At 38.7% G+C, this 20,392-nt stretch overlaps 1 protein-coding gene across 1 annotated transcript in view; it reads left to right on the top strand.

Annotated features, from left to right (window-relative positions):
• Nucleotides 1-2,813: 2,813 nt before the first annotated feature.
• LOC105465620 (syntaxin 7) overlaps nt 2,814-20,392 on the top strand; it is a 54,875-nt gene continuing 37,296 nt past the window's right edge. The window contains exons 1-2 of the mRNA XM_011714149.3: nt 2,814-2,931; nt 12,247-12,397. Coding sequence (XP_011712451.1) covers nt 12,313-12,397 — 85 coding nt within the window. The 5' untranslated portion in view covers nt 2,814-2,931; nt 12,247-12,312. The remainder of the gene's footprint in view (nt 2,932-12,246; nt 12,398-20,392) is intronic.

Here is a 20,392-nt window from a genome sequence, read left to right as displayed (position 1 = left end):
CTAGGACTGTCCTAGCAAACTAAATGTGTGGTCACCCTGTGCATATGCGAGGGGCTTGAACTTGATTTTGAGAGCAGTGTTTTCCCTTATGCATATTTAAAAGTTTTACAGACAAGTTCCACCGTCAAATACACTCATAAAATACCAGGTAAAAGAAATTTATACATGTTTCTTTTCTGAACCACTTCTCAGTGCCTTTAATTTACATATATGTTCTGTGAATCTTCAAGAATGTAATATAATATGTTTCCCAAACATTTCTTTGTAGACCAAGTCCCTGATTCCTTACTTCAACCCACATAATTCCCCGGCTCTCCCCAATTTAATCATTTTGGGTTTTTTTCTTAAGATTTACAGTTCAGGGAATGCTGCAATCATGGAAATGGCATGAAGTCTGGAGCAAAATTCTCAGATTGGAGCTTCAAATATTCAGTGGTGGCTTTGACAATAATAAAGTTGAGTAGACCAGGGGATAGAAGATCCAACAAGGAGGCTATTGCAGTGGATCAGGATGTCAACTGTGAGGGACAGAGAGAAGAGGGCACATACGAATAACACTTAGGAGGTAAAATTAGAAACGAAAATACCAGTCACCAGGAGGTAAAATTAGAAACAAATATACCAGTCACCATGCTATAATGCTCCATGTAAGATTTCCATGGGATACCTGTTTATTACCTCCATGTTCAAAAGCTAGGGCAAAATCGATCCTGTACTTGGCATATGACTAGGCACTTGTGTGATCTTAAACAGAAAACAAGTTAGACTGTAGAGAGACATGGAAGGTGCTTAAAAATAAGGTACAACTGAACTAACTCTTGTTTATTAAGTATTAATTTAAGCTTCCTTTTAATCTAGCACAGATTTTTTAAACTAGTTGTGGTTTTCCCATTGTATTATAAATAAAAAACAAACTTTCATAAGTCAGTTTGTACTTCTCACTTACCAATAAGTCCCTGTCTTGCTCTATTCACCTTTTTGCGTCTTTTACTTCTTTGGCTTTCCCAGAGAATCATACAGTGGTCATGTAAAAAATATTTTTAGTTTAGTAACTATTAAATGAACCAGCAATTATCTCCTTCTATTCCCTGGAATTGCTATCCCAAGACACTGGAGATACAGCAGTGGACAGTTCTCCATCCTAGGAGGTATTTATATTAATAAGGACACAACAAGAATGCAGATAACATTCTCCACTCAAGAACTTCTGGTTTCCTTCAAAATCTCTCCAAGAAGGCTCAAATCTCCAAATTACTATTTCTGAAAATCCAAATTACAAGCCTTCAGTTGCAGGTAACTTCTGCACATGGAAAGGATTTATTTGGGGAGATGTGACATTATCACTCATCAAATTAGGAGACTTTTAAAGCCCTACCAGGTTCAAGACACCTGGCTGAATTTAACTTGGTAGCAGCCAGATTCACAGATGAAATATTATAAGTGTCAGGAACTCTTTGTAATTCATTTATCCTAATACTTCTAAATTTTGCAAGGTTGTCTAGACATATTTATTTTTTTCCATTTAAATACCAAAGGATGAAATATTATTCTTAAGTTTTCAAAAGACCTGGAAGGAATCCATTCATAACATATTTTAAAGCAAGAAATTGCAATAAGCCCAGAATGAGGGCTCAGACAGCTAAGTTTTGGTCCCAGCATAGTCAGTAACTATCAGGGCAACTTGAAGAGGCCAGTTAATCTCAGGTTCTTCTGTAGTGCATTGTACCTTCCCCTCCCAGAGCCCAGAGGTCTATCAAAGATAATATGAATGGTATTTGGAAAGTGCACTAAACCTCACACAGATGTAAGATCCTTTCATGAGTTCCTTCAACGATTGAAATGTCTCTTCCTACGTTCACCAGCCACTTCCTAATTCTCAAGTACAATGCACTACTTTCAGTTCTTTATTTACTTGAACTTTCTGTGACAGATGACATGATGGACCATTCCCTCTTTTTTCCCTTCATTCTCTAGTTTGCCTTTTCCTGGTTTATTTCCTATCTTGTGGGTTACTCCTTTTCTGGGTTATTCTTTCTCTGTCCATCTCTCTTAAACAGATAACATTCCACACTTAGTGTTGGTGAGTTTCAACCAGAATTCTATACTAGGTTTTGCTTTTTTCCACCTAAGTGCATCTGGACTTTTGATATCACATATCCGGGTAATCATTTTAGAAAATAGTGTTTCCTTAATATAGGCGAAGGCTAAGCCAATCTATCTTCTAATTAATTTGGTGAGGGCTTTCTTTCATTTGTAGCAATTGATGCTTTTCATCTAACAATTATATTATATTTGCATATTTATCATTGGAACAGTCTCTGCTTGTTTTAAACCCTGTGAAAACTACGCCCTGCTTTTCAGGAATGCTTCGAATGACTTGTACGTACTAGGAAAACTTGTTTACTAAGTGAGGACCCAGAGATGACTCTTCACTTATTCCTTCATTGTTCCCGCTAGGATTGTGTATTCGCCTTTGCATTTTTCGATAGAGCTGTGAACGCGATCTACTGCAGTTAAAGGTTAGCAAACAAGATAGGCAGGAGCTAAAGGGGCGGGGTGAAGACCTGCGTGCAAGAAGGCTTCACCAGATAAAGAAGACAACTGTCCTCCATTCTGTCCTCTGCTTTTTTGCACGCAGGCTAAGAGGCGTTCACCATCTCTACGTCAGGCTTCAAAGAACAGCTCCCTTGCAATTTTGCTGATACTCCCATTCCTTAGCTTGGAACCGGAGGGGCGGTGAGGGCCGCTGTCACTCAGCCCCGCGGGCCAATAGAAAAGGGGTGAACCCCGCCTTCTTCCTTGAATTGTGCTGCGGGCATGCGCATTGGGCGTCCCCACGCCACCGCCCATCAGCTGAGAATTGCAGCTGAAGGCTCGGGGGTCGGTGGGTGACGGTGGTCGGAGGTGTAGGAGGGAGCCACCGAGGTCCAGGTAAGAGGACCCTGGGGAGGGGGGTTTCCTGGCCGTGCGACAGGGAGGCGCGGTGCCCCTGCGGCGCCGCTCCTCCTTGTTTGTGCGCGTGGTCAGGTGGCCGCCGCCCTGCGCTCTGCAGCAGGCACTCGGTAGGTGAGGAAGGGCCGGACTGCCCCGGCTCCCGGAGCGCCTGCGGCTCCCCATACCCCCAGGCCGGGTGCAGGGGCGCGGCGCGTTCCGCATTCCTGGAGTGCGCGGCTGTGGTTAGGTGGGCCTGGCCAGCCACGCACCCGCCGCGGTCCCATGGGCAGCGCTCCCGAGGCGCACGGCGTGGCCGGCGCCAGACCCGGCTGGGGCCCAGCTCAGGAATCCAGACACGACCAAATGACCTCTTCCTCTTTTCAACTCATGGATTGAAAAACACACTTTAAACTTCCCGAATATAGAGGAACTGAAAAATGTATGGCTGTAGCAGACAAACCGTGTATGTTTGTTTATTCAGTGGCTCGTAGTATTTGTTTTATTTGGCTTGATGACTTAACATACTTTCTTTGACATTCTTAGTATACACGTTTAATTAATTTACATAAAAACCTTTAAACATACATAAAATATTTCTAGTATTTCCTCCACCTTGTTTTTTAGTTACTTACTTTCTTTAAATTCAGACAAAGAAAAAAAAAGTTGCATTTCTGATCAAATGCTGTGTGTTTTTTTCCCACAAATTTCTCACATTTGCTTGACTCTTATCTATATACGTTAATTTTTGTTTACCTCAGATCGTTGTATTCTGACTATAATTATATATAGTATATAAAACTTGCCCAGAATCTGGAAGAAAAGAAAGTAATTATGAAATGCTGTGCTATTTAATAATGTTGGAAGTGAGCGTTTCTTCTGCAGGTTCTCTGAGCACACCTGGGCAGAGGCTGATAATGGTGTTAAACTGTGTTTGTGATGTGGCCAGGCCTTATAGGCCACTTTGAGAAGTTGGCCTCAGACTTGTGACTAGTTAAGAATTATGCTCTTAACTTCACAGTGTCTGCAGAGGTTAATATGATACCATATTAAGTCATTAACATCATCATTTTTCCTCGGATATGTTACTTATGTTGCTCTTGATAACAAAATCAATTCTCATTTTGATTATGACCCCAAACTTTAAGTGCTGATGATTGAAAAGTAAATTATAGAAAATATCCACAGTAAGTCTGAGTAAAGTTTGATGTGATTCCATTTAATTTGCAAGTTTCATGTGTGAAAGTGTGAAAAAAATAATCCTTGATATTGTGAACTAAAACCAAGTAGTACAAAAGTTCAGTGATGGAAGATCTAAGGCCAAAGAATGCAGTTAATGTAGTTTGTGCAGAGGATACTTATGTAGACAGTTCCTTGAGCATTTAGTATGCACCAGGCACTGTAGATTACACAGAATGACAAGGTCATCTATCCCCTGTTTATATTCCAGAAGTAGCTCCTGTTTGTATTCCAGAGGTATAGGGATCAATAATAAAGGTTTGTATTCCAGAGGTGTAGGGATCAATAATAAACAGTAACTAATTAGACTATTGAGTATTGTGAAGCAGTAAGTTAGATTGACAAAGAGTGGCCTGTGGTGAGTTCTCACTTTCAGATCAGAGTGGTCACAAAGGTTTCTCTAGCATGTGATGAGGCCTTGCTGGGGAGAAGGAGCCAGTCACATGGAGATCATGAGAAGAGCCTTCTAGAAATAGGAAATGGCACCCAGCAAAGGCCTAAGGCAGCAAGGAGCCTGTGACCTTCGGGATCTGAAAAAAGGCACTGGAATTTTATGTTTTAGAAATGGTAATATTTACCCTCACGCTGGGTGTGTGTTCTTAGGAAGTGGGTACATTCATTCATTCTACAAATATTTGTTAAGCACTTACGATGTAGCCAGGCACTGAGAATAGTGCAATCCACAAAACAGGCAAAAAAATGCTCACCCCCCACCCGTCAGAACTTATTTGGGGTAGAGGGTAGAGAGAAGTCCAGTTGTTTATGCTGATGTTAATGATTAAGAAAGTGAAATTGACCCCTTCTTTGCCCAGAGTAGATTTATAGAGCATGAGATATATGCTAAATGGAAATCTGAAGGATTCTACAGTGTATCTGATTTTAACTGGGAGTAGTGTTTGACACTTTAAGATTACATTTTAACGTTCCCTTTGTTCATTCTTTTGTGTTCTTTAGAAGCAGTCTTGAGAAGACGCTCATCTGAGTGTTGCACTTTGATTCTCCCTTCCTGTTTTTCTCTTTATGGTGTTTGTGTATCTTCATAGAAAGATGATTATTGCGATGTGGAGACTGGCACTGTGCAATAGCTCTTTCTGTGATGATGGACGTGGTCTGTGAATGAGCTGTCCAAGCTGCTGGCCACTAGGAACACAGAATTTTTGAACGTTTGAAAGGTGTCTAGTATGACCGAGGAACTGAATTTTTCATTTAACTTAATTTTAATTAATTTTAATTTTTTAAAAACAAGAGCTACAATGTAATTTAAGTGATATACAATATAAAACGGTGTAAATTGTCACATCAAAAAATGAAATGTGGAGTAAAAGTGTAGTTTCTTACTGCAGTTACCTTGTTAACAGCTTATAATAAGATATATTTTGCTTTTATTTTAATTGACAGATAATGATTATACACATTTGTGGGGTACATGTGATACCTCAGTAGATGTATACAATGTGTAATGATCAAATCAGGATAATTAGCATATCCATTACCTCAAGCATTTAACATTTCTTTGTGTTAAGAGGATTCACAATTCATTCTTCTAGCTATTTGAAAATATGCAATAAATTGTAATTAATTATAGTCACGTTTTAGGGGTATAGAACACTAGACTTCATTCCTCCTACCTAGCTGTATTTTAGTGTTAGTTAACCAACCTTTGGCTATCCCCCCTCCCGCCATCCTTCCCTGCTTCTAGTAACCACTATAATTTAAGTTTTAACAGCCCGTTTAGTTAGTGGCTACTCTATTAGTGCAGGTCTAGGTAATGAATTCTATAATTATTATTCTGAGCAATGAAATAGGAATTCTGAGTGGGTTTTCAAAAGTATTCAACAAGAGTACTTTAGTGCATAGCTGCTCTGGGCTAGGTAATGGAGACTGATGTGGAAAAGCAGACATCTGAATCAGCACCCATTTAGCCTATACGCAGAGATCATAAGCTTTTAATTAATTTGTAGTTACCTATCGTATCTGTCTCTGCATGTATTTGTATATGTATATTTTAAAGACAACCATTTGGTTCCTTTCCTTTGTGTGTCTCATTATCAAAAGAGCCACCTGTTGTTGCCTTTTGGATACCACGTATTAGAATAATAATAGAGAAAAGGAGTAAGCTATTCCTCTCTGTTACCTTGATCAACTCCTGTAGTTATCCCAGGCATGTTCCTTCATCTTAGGAGTGGAGGAATAGCAAAACTTCATACGGGGCTTGCAGAAAAGTGGTAAATCTGGTTTTTCTTTTTTCTTTCTTTTTTTGAGATGAGTCTCACTCTGTTGCCAGGCTGGAGTGCAGTGGTGTGATCTCGGCTCACTGCAACCTCCGCCTCCTGGATTCAAGCGATTCTCCTGCCTCAGCCTCCTGAGTAGCTGGCACTACAGGTGCATGCCACCACACCCAGTTAATTTTTGTATTTTTAGTAGAGACGAGATTTCACCATGTTGGCCAGGATGGTTTCGATCTCTTGACCTTGTGATCTGCCTGCCTCGGCCTTCCAAAGTTCTGGGATTACAGGCGTGAGCCACTGCACCCAGCCCAAATTTGGTTTTTCTAACTGAGTGAGTTCATCTGCCCTTAATTTTGTTGTACGAGGAAGCAGTATGGTTTAGTGTTTAAAAAATGTCAGCTCTATGGTTATTTTCAAATTTTAGCTCCTTTGCTTAAGCAGATTATTTATTCTCATTATGCCTCAATTTCTTCATGTAAAAAAATTACATTAGTAATTATACCCACATCATAGGCTTGTAAGAATTAACTGAGAAAATAAATTTAAAAGTCGTAAGCACAATGTTTAGGAAATATGAGTACTAGATGAGTGTTGGCCATTGTTAACTTTGTTTTATTTTACATATCTTTCTATCTTTCGCAAATTGCTTTTCATTCTTCACTCATGATACCTGGCTAGATACAGTGGCTCAAACCTGTAATCACAGCACTTTGGGAGGCTGAGACCAGAGGATCGCATGAGCCCAGGAGTTCAAGACCAGCCTGGGCATCAAAGTGAGACCCCCATCTCTATAAAAAAAATCAAAAAATTAGTGGGATGTGGTGGCAGGTGCCTGTGGTCCCAGCTACTCGGGATGCTGAGATGGGAGGATTGCCTGTGCCCGGAAGTCAGGGCTTTAGTGAGTCGTGATCACACCACTGCACTCCAGCCTGGGTGCTCTTGTCTCAAACAACAATGACAACAACAACAGCCAAACAAAGAAAAAGTAAAACAAAACTTATGATTCCAGTCAATCTAAGTGGCACCACTTTGGGTGAATGAAGCCAGTTGCCAATTGTCTCACCAGCAGGAACTTTCTTGCGTTTAGTAGCTTGAGGAAAGTGATGAAGAAAATTGATTGTGTTTGTGACTAAGTGGTTGATTTTCCAGAGAGGAAAAAAGGTGGCCTTGAAAGAAAACAGTGAGAAGACTTGGAGTTCACTGGTGTGAGTTTCAGGGGTAAGGAAGATGCTGTAGAATACTATCCTTGACTTGATAGAGCTGTTTATGGGAGAGAGAGTAGGCCTCAGGTGTGATTGCATGGTTTTGAGACAGGTGAGTTTCTGATGGTCTTATGCTGATGTTGGTCCTGTAGCTGCAAGAACAGATCATAACTTTCCTCTGTGTAGGGTGGAAAAGCAATTGTCTCTGGATGTGCATTATCTCATTTTGATCCTGGCAATGGGCCCAAATGCAAAGTGTCTTGCCCAAAGTAGAGGTTTCTTGTTGCTACTTCCATTGTGTGCTGCACAGGAAATGGCTGAGTTCTTGTAGCTTCACAGACATGTAGACACGAGAGAAAGCCAAGGGTATGAACTGGATACATGGATGTGTGACTCATTCAGGTATCATTAAAATGGAACCATGTGTATGGAGGAGCGTCCCCAGAGAGTACAGGAATAACAAACTGAACAATTTTTCACTCAATGTGTTTGTTTTGGCTTGTAAGCCAGTTTTTCCAGAGATCTACCTGATAGAGGGAAAGGAGAAAGGAAGATGTCATTGAACCAAGAGAAAATTGTCTTTATCCATACCTTGGAATATTGTTTGGCAATAACAAGGAATGAAGTACTGATATATGATACAGCACAGATGGACCTTGGAAGCATGTTAAGAGAAAGAAGCTAGTCTCGAAGAACACATTGTATGATTCCATTCCTATGAAATGTCCAGAATAGGCAAACCTATAAAGATACAAAGTAGATTAGGAGTTGCCTTTGGCCAGTGAGGTTGGGGAGAAGTGGAGAGTGATTGCTAATGATGACAAACTTTCCTTTTAGAGTAATAGAAATGTTCTAAAAGTAATGATTGTACAATGTTGCGAGTATATTAAAAACCATTGGATTGTGTTCTTCAAGTAGGTGTATTGTATTGCCATATCTCAATAAAATCACTTTATATGAATTTAAGGGGTGCACATGCGGTTTTGTTACGTGGATATATTGCATAGCGGTGAAGTCTGGGCTTTTAGTGTAACCATCACCTGAATAATGCACATTGTACCCATTAAGTAATTTCTCATCCCTCATGCTCCCATTCTTTTGAGTCTCCAGTGTCTTATTATTCCACACTCTGTCCATGTGTACACATTATTTAGCTTCCGCTTACAAGTGAGAACATGCAGCGTTTGACTTTTTTCTGAGTCATTTCATTTAAGATAATGGCCTCCAGTTCCATCTGTGTTGCTGCAAAAGACATCAGTCTTTTTTAAGGCTGAATAGTATTCCGTTGCATTTATATACACTACATTTTCTTTATCCTTTCAGGAATGTTAATAGACACCTGATGGGCACTTAGGTTGATTCCAAATCTTTACTATTGTGAATAATGCTACAATAGGCATACAAGTGCAGATACCTTTTTGGTATAATTTTTTTTTTTTCTTTTTGGGTAGTAATGAGGTTACTGGATCAACTATTAGTTCTATTTTTAGTTCTTTGATGACTTGCCATGCTGTTTTCTATAGAGGCTGTACTACTTTACACTCTCACCAACAGTGTGTTCCTTTTTCTCTGCATCCTTACCAACATCTCTACTTGTTTGACTTTTTTTTTCTTTTTTCTTTTTTTTCTGCTCAAGATGTGTTTGTGGATGACTTTTTAATAGCCATTCTGACTGTTGTGAGATGATGTCTCATTGTGGTTTTAATTTGCATTTATCTGATGCTTATTGATGTTAAGCATTTTTCATATGCTTCTTGGCCATTTGTATGTCTTCTTTTGAAAAATGTCTATTCATGGCTTTGGCCCCTTTTTAATGGGGTTATTTGTGGGTTTTTTTTTTTTTTAGTTGTTTGAGTTTCTTGTAAATTCTGGATATTAATCTCATTGGATGTATAGTTTGCAGATATTTTTCTCCCATTCTGCAGGTTGTCTGTTCATTCTGTTTATTATTTATTTTGCTGTGCGGAAGCTTTTTAGTTTAATTAAATCTCATTTGTCTATTTTTTGTTTTGTTGCCTGTGCTTTTGAGGTCTTAGTCATAAATTCTTTGCCTAAACCAATGTCCAGAAGAGTTTTCTCTAGATTTTCTTTTAGTATTTTAATCGTTTTAGGTATTACTTTTAAGTCTTTAATCCATCTTGAGTTGATTTTTTTTTTTTTATATGATGACAGATAAGGGTCCAGTTTCACTCTTCCGCATGTGGCGATCCAATTTTCCCAGCACCATGTATTGAAAAGGGTGTCCTTTCCTCAGTGTATGTTTATGTCAACTTTGCCAAAAAGATCAATTGACTGTAGATGTGTGACTTGACTTCTGACTTCTCTATTCCATTCCATTGTTCTATCTGTCTGTTTTTATATGAATATCGTGCTGTTTTAGTTACTATATCCTTTTAGTATAATTTGAGGTCAGGTAATGTGATGCCTCCAGCTTTGTTCTTTTTGCTAAAAATTGTTTTGGCTATTCAAAACCTGTATTTGTTTTTTAAGTGACTTGGAGATGCATTTAAAATTGCATGGTTTCAAGGATGTCCCGGATGGTGTTGGTGTCAGTGAATCCCCATGTCTGCTCTTGTTCTGCCTGGGCTCAAGTCCAAGGCTACCTGGAAGGAAGTTTATTCCTGTCTCCCTACTGTAGTGGTCCAGCTGTCTGACTCTAGGTTTGAATTTATCCTTTTATGAAATTGCTTTTGGATCTATCTCTAGGATTTGGTGCGACCCAAAGAGCGCAGAATGGATCAACTGTACCTGAGAGGGAAATTGGAGAATATCTAAAAGCAGCCAGGGCTCTCAGGGTGGCCAGACACATTCAAAGTGCACCAGAGTTCCAGGCATGGAACCAGTACTGTTCTAACGGTCTCAACAGTACAGCTGTTGTACTTCCTGCCAACACTATTTCTTAGAGCAAAGACACATTTCACTGTGGCTTCTCTCCCAGAAATCTTCTGTGGCCTTAGTTCTATGTGGTAGCAAGCATGGATAGCCTTGGCATCAGAACCCTGGGACTGAATCCCACCTCCACCTGTGGGTGGGTTGGGTTGCCATTACTTAATCATAATAAGCCTGCTGTTTGCTCATCATTAAAACAAGAATATGCCACTTAATTTAAGGAGGAGGTTGTGAAAATTAAATTAGTCTATGTGAAATACTTTTCATGTCGCAAATGTGTGAGAAATGTTAGGCCATTCCTCTCTTTCCCTTTCTGTTGTTTCCCCTTTGTCCCAGCTGTGAATCGTCTGATCCAGGGTTGACCAGGAACCTTCCCTTCCTTTAGTAAATACCATACTGCGTGTGGCCTTTCCATGTGCTCTGGGTCTCTCCACCCAAGCCTTCGTGTCGTTGCCTTTGTTGTTCTGCATACTGGTCATAACCAAGCATCCAGATCTTATGTTTCTATTTCATAAATTCTTTCTAGACAAGGGTGATGGTCATTCTTTTTGTAGCCCTTCTCATTTTAGCCTACCACGTGATCTTTTATGGATTTGTGGGATTTTTTGTTGGTTTGCATTATTAGCTTTATCCTTCCTCCTAAATGACAGACTTGATTTAAGCAGATACTGTGTCAGTGTGTTTTGTTTGTTTTGTTTTGTTTTGTTTGCACCCCCACATGCTTAGTTTAATGCTGGGCATGTAGCGGGCTCTTAGTAGAGAGCTGGCTTACAAATTGACCACCAACAACTTTGCGGTATTCCAGTGCATATTCATGGAAAAGATGGAGTGGCAGTAGTTGAAATTCTTTGCTGTGCACAGTTCAGTACACAGGGACATTCCTTTTCAACCTTCTTTCCAAACCCTGATTGGAGTGGTGTGGATTGAAGAGGCAGAGAATGTCATCTCACCTGCCTCCTGTGGCAGTATCTCAGTGTCTCTTCCATTCTGAGATGCTGGCTGCTGAAAGGGGAGAGTCATTCGTTCTCCTTCCTCTGTCAGGAAGGTTTGATAAACATTTTATATGACATTTGCTTCTCAGTAGTTGGCTCTGCTATTTCAAATTTAACCTTTTCCATTAAAATTAGAGCCCTATTACCCATACATTCCTGAGCAGGTCCTGTGTGTTTGTTAAATTAGATATTGAGGTTGGTGCAAATGTTATCGCCATTTTTACCGTTACTTTTAATGGCAAAAACCACGATTAAAAGTAATGGTAAAAACCGTGATTACTTTTGCACCAACCTAATACAGTGAAATTTCTGGGGATAGCCTGGAGTCTGTGTTCCATTTAATCAATATTTAAATGCCTGTTTGTGCTAAGAGTTGTTTTTAATATTGGAGAAAGATAAACAGCATATGGGCCCTGCCTTATAATTGTTTGGAGTTTAGTTAAGGAAAAAATATGTAAACAACTAAAATTATATACAGGAAAGGGATTTAGTAATTTTTTTCTTTAAGAGATCAAAGACGTTTTCAAAGGGAATATGCAATTTGAACCTTATTTTAATTGTTTAATGTGTTTAACATGACTCTGTCCTTTGAAGTCCAGTTTTTTTTAATAGACATGAGAGTTTTGCTATTTGATGTGTCACTTTGCCAGATTTCAACTCTATTAGATTAATCAAGTTTGTCCTTGTAACCTTACAGTTTGTTAATTTGGAAAATGTAAGCCAGTAACTTTAAAAATGTAATTGTGTGCCTTTTATATTATTTAGGTGACTGCTTAGAAAACTGCACAGCCTACCAACATCTGATGAAATTAGCGAATAAGCGCATCAGCCATGTCTTACACTCCAGGAGTTGGTGGTGACCCCGCCCAACTGGCCCAGAGGATCTCTTCCAACATCCAGAAGATCACACAATGTTGTGAGTTGAGTTTTAAATGGACTTCACTGTTTGTATCCACTCTTAACTGAACTTGGTGGAGGTTCATAAAAGGACAACTCTGACAGAGGGAGGAACATTCCTCTAACAACAGGTTTTAAAGGGCTCACACTGTTTAGAATGAATACAAGAGAATTATATTTGAGATAACACTTACTGCATTTTTCCATAGGAAGTCAGGGCCAGGCATATAATACATTATTTCATTAAATGAAATAAAGATTTAAAAGGATAATGGATTCTTATATCTACTTTAAAGCTATCTAGTTCTAGATGAGATGATGAAACCTGATGACTCAGTCTCGTAGGTTTGGAACCAGATAGCACTACCAAGGGCTTAAGGAACATAAAGCTTATTAAAAGTAAAATCTAACTGGATATGGGTTAGGTTAATCTTACGACGGGCAAGTATGTGGTACCTTATTAAGGAGCAAGAAGAACTAAAGAGGGGGAGTTTTAGTCTATTGAGGAAGAAATTATAGAAAATCAGACCTGCATTCCCCACAAATTATTCTTTGCTATACTTGTCAGAGATAGAATACCAGTAGACTGATGCAGTGTGACACTTCATTCAGAACGATTCATCGTCAGGATATGTATTAAAAAAAATCATTATAGCAGATTTGAGCAGGTAAGTTTTTTTTTTTCGTTAACTTTGTTTTTTGTTTCTAAATTATGGCTAATCAGATACCTTGGGTAATTCAAGTCATCTTGCTCTCAGTGTTTGGCCCTCGGGGCATTACCTGAACTCTTTCATCCTTCAGAGTATGTTAATACAGTTTTATTCTTCAGCCTACTTCCTTACAAGGCTATTCTTTTTTACAGAATGTTAACACATGTCAGAAATAATGTTTTCAAATGACCATACTGTGTTTCTTTACCTAATCATTAACTCCCCAACAGCTGTTCCTCTACCTGAATGATTTAAATGAGATGCCAGTGTGTTTTAGGAGCAAAGAGAATAAAACTAGACTCTAAAAAGGTGCTGCTGTGTACAATGGTAGAAAATAACCCTTATTCTGATTTGGGTGATTTCTGGGTTTTTTACCTATTCCTGGAAGAACAAGGAAGTGCACAGTGCCAGGCACCATGTTGTCCACAGCAGGGAATATAGGAATGGTACATTGAGAACTGCTGCAGTTTGTCACAGGCCACCAGCATTGGCTCTGCTTTGCTCCTCTGGCATCAGATCTGTGCTGATGGTGGCCACAGAAGAGCCTCTTTTCTTATCTTTTCTTTTCTTTTCTTTCTTTTTTTAATGGCTCCCTTGCTGCTGGTTAGAAATAGCACTGATCTGCCCCAAGTGTATATGGCTACCTGTGCAAAAATTAAGGAAGTTTATAATTCTAATTACATATGTGGAAAATTAGGACCTTTATGCAAGAAAGGAGGCCAAGAGGCCTTCCTCCAAAGAATAGAATAAGCATCCTGTGTTGGGAAAGCTAAACAGTGTCAGGAATTGAGGATGAGGAATGACTGTCCTGTACCGAGATTGTAGAAGTAGCAAGCAGTAGGTAGTATGAAAGATACATGGATTGAAGATTGTGTGTGAACATGAACTGGAAGGAGAAAAGCGTTGACTTAAATCAGGCCATGTTACCTAAGAAAGAGATCAGTTGATTCAGTGGATGAGAAGTGACAAATTGGGCCAGAATTGAATATTTATGGCACAGTTGGTAGCTAAGTGTGTGAGTACATTTGGGGCAGTTGGAGCATGTGAAGGGCTGGCGATGATACTCCACAGTCTATGTGAAGAGCTGTTAAGAAGACTGGGACTGTTCATACAGGTGAAGGTACAGTTACCATCTCCAGATATTTGAATCACTGTCATGTGTGAAACAGAAGCCATATGTTCTGCGTGAACGTAGGAGCCTCCACAAATGTACAGAAGCTACAGGTAGTCAGATTTCAACTCGAGAAGGAGGAAGTGCTTTTGAATAATCCAAGTTGTTAAGGGAGAATTGCCTCCCTCAGGAAGAATGAGATTCCTTATCAGTGACCAGAAAAAGGATGGTCAGATATTTCTCAGATTTGTTAATAAGAATTTTAAACATAGGAATAATGGTTCAGACTAAGAGGGTTTTAATTTTGATACTCTGTTGGGATTCATTCCACAAATAAGTTTGGGGGCACATAGTACTTGCTAGATACTGTTCCAAACTGTAGGAATGTAGCAGTAAACAATCTATAAGTTCCTGTTCTCATTGTAGTTTACACGTGTAATAAGGATAAATAATGAGCAACTTAATTTTCTGTAAAGAAAGTACAGTGAAAGTGAGGTGAGAGCAAGTGACCGGGGAAGCTGCCTTGACTTTAGATGGTCTTTGAGGATGAAGAGAGACTGGTAGTGAGAAGATTCAGAGAAAGGGCGTTTCAGACCGAAGGAATAACTAGTATTAAAAATTCAAAAGCAGACCTGGGCTTGAAATACTCAGAAAATAAGGAAAAGGGAAAAAGCCAGCATGGCTGAAGCACAGCATCTGGGGTAAGAGTGCCAGGAGATGAAACCAGAGGAGTCTGGTAGGTCAGCTGGGGCCTTGCAGGTCATTCAGGGAGTTTAGATTTCATTTTAAGAGGCAGTGGAAATCACTGGAGGCATTTAAGCAGGGGAGAAACATAATCAGATCTACATTGTGAAAAAATTACTTTGGCTGCTGCTTAAAAAATAGACATTGGGAGAATAGCAGGGAGGTATGCTGGTCATCACAGAGGTCTGGGGAGAGAGATGCTGGCTCGCACCAGGGTGATGGCAGTGGGGATGGAGAGAAGCAATGAGTGTATTTTGGAGGTAGAGCCAGCGGGACTTGCTGATGCATGTGGGTAGGGATGGTAGAGAAAGGAAGGAGTTAAAGATGACTTCATAGTTTTTGCATTGAGCAACCAACTAGTTGGTGGCAAGTGTGTACTGAGATGGGAGGGACTACAGTTCAGGACAAGTAGGGGAGAGTTTTGTTTTGACTAAGTATATTTTGAGATATCATTTAGATATCTAAGTGGAGATATCAAACATCTACTTTAGATACAGGAATTTGGAAGTCAGAGTGTCGTCAGAGTATAAATGGTATTTAAAACCGTGGGTGTAAAGTAATCACGTAAGAGTGAGCAAAGAGAAGAGGCCTGGAACATTAAAAAATGTTGAAATCAGGAAAGTAGCATAAAGAATCTAAGGAGTGACCTGTGAGGTAAGATAAAAATCAAGATGTGGTAGATTTCTAGAAATTAAACAAAGAATGTTTCAAGAATGAATGAGGCATTATCTGTCTCTAACGCCGCTGGGAGACTAAGATAAAAGCAGATAATTGGATTTGGTAAACTGGTGACTTTGAAAATAATGTTCTCATAGCCATATTGCAAGTGTAGATGGAGGAAGGGAAGGAGAAGCACCCACTCCTTCCATTTTAAAGAGACTTTCCAGATTTCCTCCTCACCTCTGCTTATGTAATTGATCATGTGGCTATACCTAGCTGCCAGAGAGGCTGAAAACATCTTAGCAGGGTTTCAGTGTGCTCACTAAAATTGGGGATTATTCTATTTGAGGAAGAAGGGTGAGAGAATCAATATTTAGTAGGCAACTAGCAGACTCTGCCGTGAAAGTAGGAAGAGGATCAAAGAAAGGGTTCCGTTTTACACTGCAACAGAGAAATTCTCGTAAGAGTATAATTGCAAAGGAAATGTTTTGAAAGTGAGAGGGCATGGGAATGGACCACTAGAAAGTGGTTCACATTTCATCCACTGTATAGAGGCGAGGCTACATGTGGAACAGATGGAAACGTGGTGGGCAAACGTAGATTTCCTGTTTGAGTGGTCTGTTCTTAAATGAAATGGGAAACAAGGTCATCAGATAGAGAATGGGAGGGAAAGAAGGGGGTTTAGCATATGTGTTGAGTATACATTTAGGATTTGGGGTAACGAATTTAGTGAAACCAGTCATCACTGTACTTTCTCTAATTTTGAGATTCAATGTCTAAATGAAGGGGAATTTAGATTAGATAAAATATTGTTAAAAATCTAACTACTGGCAAGAATGTGTACTGATAAGGGCTATGCAGAAATCACGTGGAAGTGAAAGGCAGAAGTGTGAAATTTCAGTTCAGTTTTTTCCCCATTTGGTAATGCTAATAATACTGGGTGCGACTGAATAAAATGATACTTTGCACCGCATTTAGGTTCTCTTCACACTACATTTGCAACTTTTGAAATTGTGTCAGTACAATTATCTGATTTTACAGAAGAAACCTAAAGAGGAGATGCTGTAAGGTAACCTGTAATTAGAATATGAGCAGCATCTGTTAAACTAAAGCTAAAGTCTTCTTGAGTGTTGTGGTGGGAAAGTTTATTTTCACATTAGTTTTGATGAAATAAATAAACACTTATAAAATATTAAGTTATATGTTTAGTTTATACCAAAAAAAAAAGAACATGGCAGTCAAGAATATTTTAAACCATTTTTTGTTAAAGATCATCTGTAGTCTTTTGAATTTGTTTCACTAGTAAAGCAGTTAAACTATATTATAAAGATAGAATTTATATTAAGCATAAAATGTTTGAATATTATAAATGTTTACATGTAAAATAGATTAGAAATGTAATTGTATTAAAATAATAAAACTGTTAAATAGTTATAACAAACTATGACTTTATTACAGGTTCTGTAGACAGTTTAAAATGATTCAGAAAATATTTTTGTCCTGTGAGAGAAAGTGTTGACTCCATAACAGCCAGCAAGGCCCTCGTACCACCCACGCTCCGTCTTTTGCCCATGGCATAGACAGTCTTCTCTGTTGCTGGCCTAGCATGCCATCCAGTCTTTTTCAACCCGACGCTCCAGGCAACCATTCCAAGTAGACTGGAGTTGGCAGGCAAACAAAACTGTTTGTTATCACAGGTCTAGAAGATCATCATGCCTCTTAGAAATGCTTAGATTTAGTTTTCAAACTCTGGATTGAGATGTTCAAAAGTGACATTTTTATTAGCAACATCTATGCCCATTTACCTTCTATCATTTCTCCATATTTTCTGTCAGACATATTCCTAGCTGTGATGTATAGTATAAGGATAAGCAAGCCTTTGTGGGTTTACCTGTATGATAGGCTCGGTCGTCATATAGGTATAAGGTACCTATCATATAGGTAAACCCAGAGTAGGCATTTTCATGGGGGCCATTCATCCTTCCCCAAACACAAACAATGTAGAAAAATATCTTAAGAACACACAGAGAAACTCAGGTTTTTAAAAGCAGCAGAATCAATATATCAAAATACATCACATAAGTAAACACGGGCTTGTATTTTCAGACTTTTAAAAAATGGAAGTATAATGTATACATTGAGTACTAGACAAATTATTTTTGTATAGCCCAATGAATTCTCTATCATACTACCACAAATGTCAAGAAATAGGACATTATTTAGCCCCCTAAAACCCTTCTTGTGCTTACACCCCTCCATGCCCTTCAGAGATAACCAGTGTCCTGACTGTTAGCATCGTTGACTAATTTTCCTTTTCTTAGTCTAATAGAATGAATAATCAAGTAGAATTATTTTTTTGTTGAGCTTCTTTCATTATGTTTGTGGAATTCATCCATGTAGCTGCAGGTCATTTGTTTTCATTACTGTATAGTATTCCACATTTAAACATACCACACTTTATTTATTCTTTCTACTGTTTGTAGTGTTTCCGTTTTTTAATTTTGTTTTTATTTTTTGCTAGGATGAACAGTGCTTCCCTGAACATTGTTATATGTTCTTTTGGTGCATGTATGTGAAGGAATTGGGTTACTGGCTGATAGGATATGTGTATGTTCAGCTTTTGTGGATAACAGCTAAGCAGTGTCCTGAAGTGGTTGTACCAGATATGAGTACAGCCAGCGTATCAGAGATTTTGCTGCTCAAAGTCCTTGCCAACATTTGATGTTTACAGCTTTTTATTCATTTTAGTCATAGGTTTCTCATGATTTGCTTTTGCAATTCTCTGATTAGAATCAGAGTTTTTAGAATGTAGCTGAGTTAAAGAAATCGGTGAGATGATAGGAAACGTTTCTAATCAGGCAAGCTGTATGTGATTGCATGTACATTTCCTGAAATCGTTCAAATAGCAGTGTAAGCAGTGTAAGACCTTGAGTAATCTCTGGAGCCTTCCAGGACATGGTTTTCTCATGTGTATTTTCTGTGGGCTAGATTATGGTCTCTTCAAACTTTAACAGGCAATAATTCTAACCAAAATTTTTTAGGAGTCCCGAAACTCTTCTAACAGGTACAAGATTATTCTATGTATTGTTAAGAGGCCAATTGCCGTATCTGAATCCATCTGCATTCATGCTCATAAAACCCCATAATAGAAGAAGCCATCACACTCAAGACTAGCTAGAGTTCCACCAAGGCTTATGTATTATTTTTAAGTGTTAGGAGATGGTAAAGTTGGGGCACAGAGGTTTGAATCCTGTCAGAATTAATTTTGTATTGAAGGAAACTGGTGAATAGAAATGAGAATAGCTGACTGTGAAACACAGTCCTTGAGATAAAAATTTCCCTAACCCCTAAATAACATAGTAAGCCTTTCCACTTGTGCTAATGTGAATTCTTGCATGTATTTCTTTTTAAAATAATAACCTGAAAGAGGAAGATGTAGTGTGACTAAAGTTGGAAAGTGAATAAAACGGATATATTGGAAACATAAAATCTACTCATCAGAGTTTATGAGTATAGAAGGTTCTGCTAAAATATGCATCATGTATCACATGGGCTTGTGTATGTGTGTTTTTTCCAGAAAATTTGGAAAGACAGAACCTTCTGGGGCACATAAAGTATGAACGTAAGCTTATAAGTGCTAAGAGAAGGTGACTGAAAAATATTTTTGTTGAATCTTCACTTGTTTCATTTTTAATCATATCTCTCCTACAGATCACAGACTTCAGTTTAAAATCGAAACAGATGCTGTTGGTTTCTCTGTGTTGTAATTAGCTTCCCATGCTGCGAGTGTACGTTTCAAACTTGTTTATTAAGAATTGGTGCATGGCTCCTGTCCCCATAAGGTTCTTATGACTTTGAGATGAAATTAAAAGTCTATATAAAAGTGTGAGCCCTTTTGTTACTTTTGAGAATGATCACAGTTCTTTTAATTAGTTAGGGTCTGGTGAAGGGGACACTTGTTTTTGCATTTTAACACATGACTGCACAAAAGGGAAACTAATATTATCAGCCTTTTTTTTTTTTTTTTTTTTTTTGTGCCAGAGCAAATATTTTTTTTAAAAAGGAGCTCTAGTTCTGAGAAATTAATAAATTTATTGGAACCATATATTTACTCAGGAATTAAGAATGTTTCCTTTTTTTCGGGGTAGTCTGTTGGTGGGATGGAAAGGCAGCTTATTAGAGGAAAAAGAGTTGAAAAATTGTCTCTTCCCCCTTCCTAAAATGCTGTTTGAGGTATTTATGTCTAAGATCGCACATCTGAAAATATGTGGTGGGTGATTTTTTTCCCCGCCTTAGAGGAGAAAAACTTCAGTAGTTTTTATTTCATTGTGATTTTCTTCATGCCTAAGATGCTGACATAAAGCAGAGATAGATGTGAAGGTTAATATCTTATCCAAGGAAATTTTAACAGTGTGACAACTTTTCTTCTCTTCAGTGACTTTTCCTATATGACTGAACATGGTGTTTATGGCCAGATATGAGTGAATTCTTTGTTTTATGAACTAAATCTTTAAGACGTGGCTCCAGGATGCTTCAGGGAGCTTTATCCCTCACTCTCCTGTCTGTGAACCATACACATGCTTCTGCCCTTGGTTCCAACCCCAAACCATAGTAGTGGATGTCTTCCTTCCCCGTATTCAATGTAAGTGTAAATCTTAGTGGTTCTACTGGTCAAATCTGTGTCTCTCCATCTCTGCCATTATCACATATGCCCAAGCTGCTGCTATTTCTTTGAATGACTGCAGTCTCCAAATTGTTCTCCTCACTTCCATTCCCGCCTATTTCAGTC

The sequence above is a fragment of the Macaca nemestrina genome, chromosome 5 (genome assembly GCF_043159975.1).
Source record: "Macaca nemestrina isolate mMacNem1 chromosome 5, mMacNem.hap1, whole genome shotgun sequence".
Lineage (NCBI taxonomy): Eukaryota > Metazoa > Chordata > Mammalia > Primates > Cercopithecidae > Macaca > Macaca nemestrina.
The sequence above is the reverse complement of the archived record's forward strand: the minus strand, read 5'-3'. Positions and strand labels throughout refer to the sequence as shown.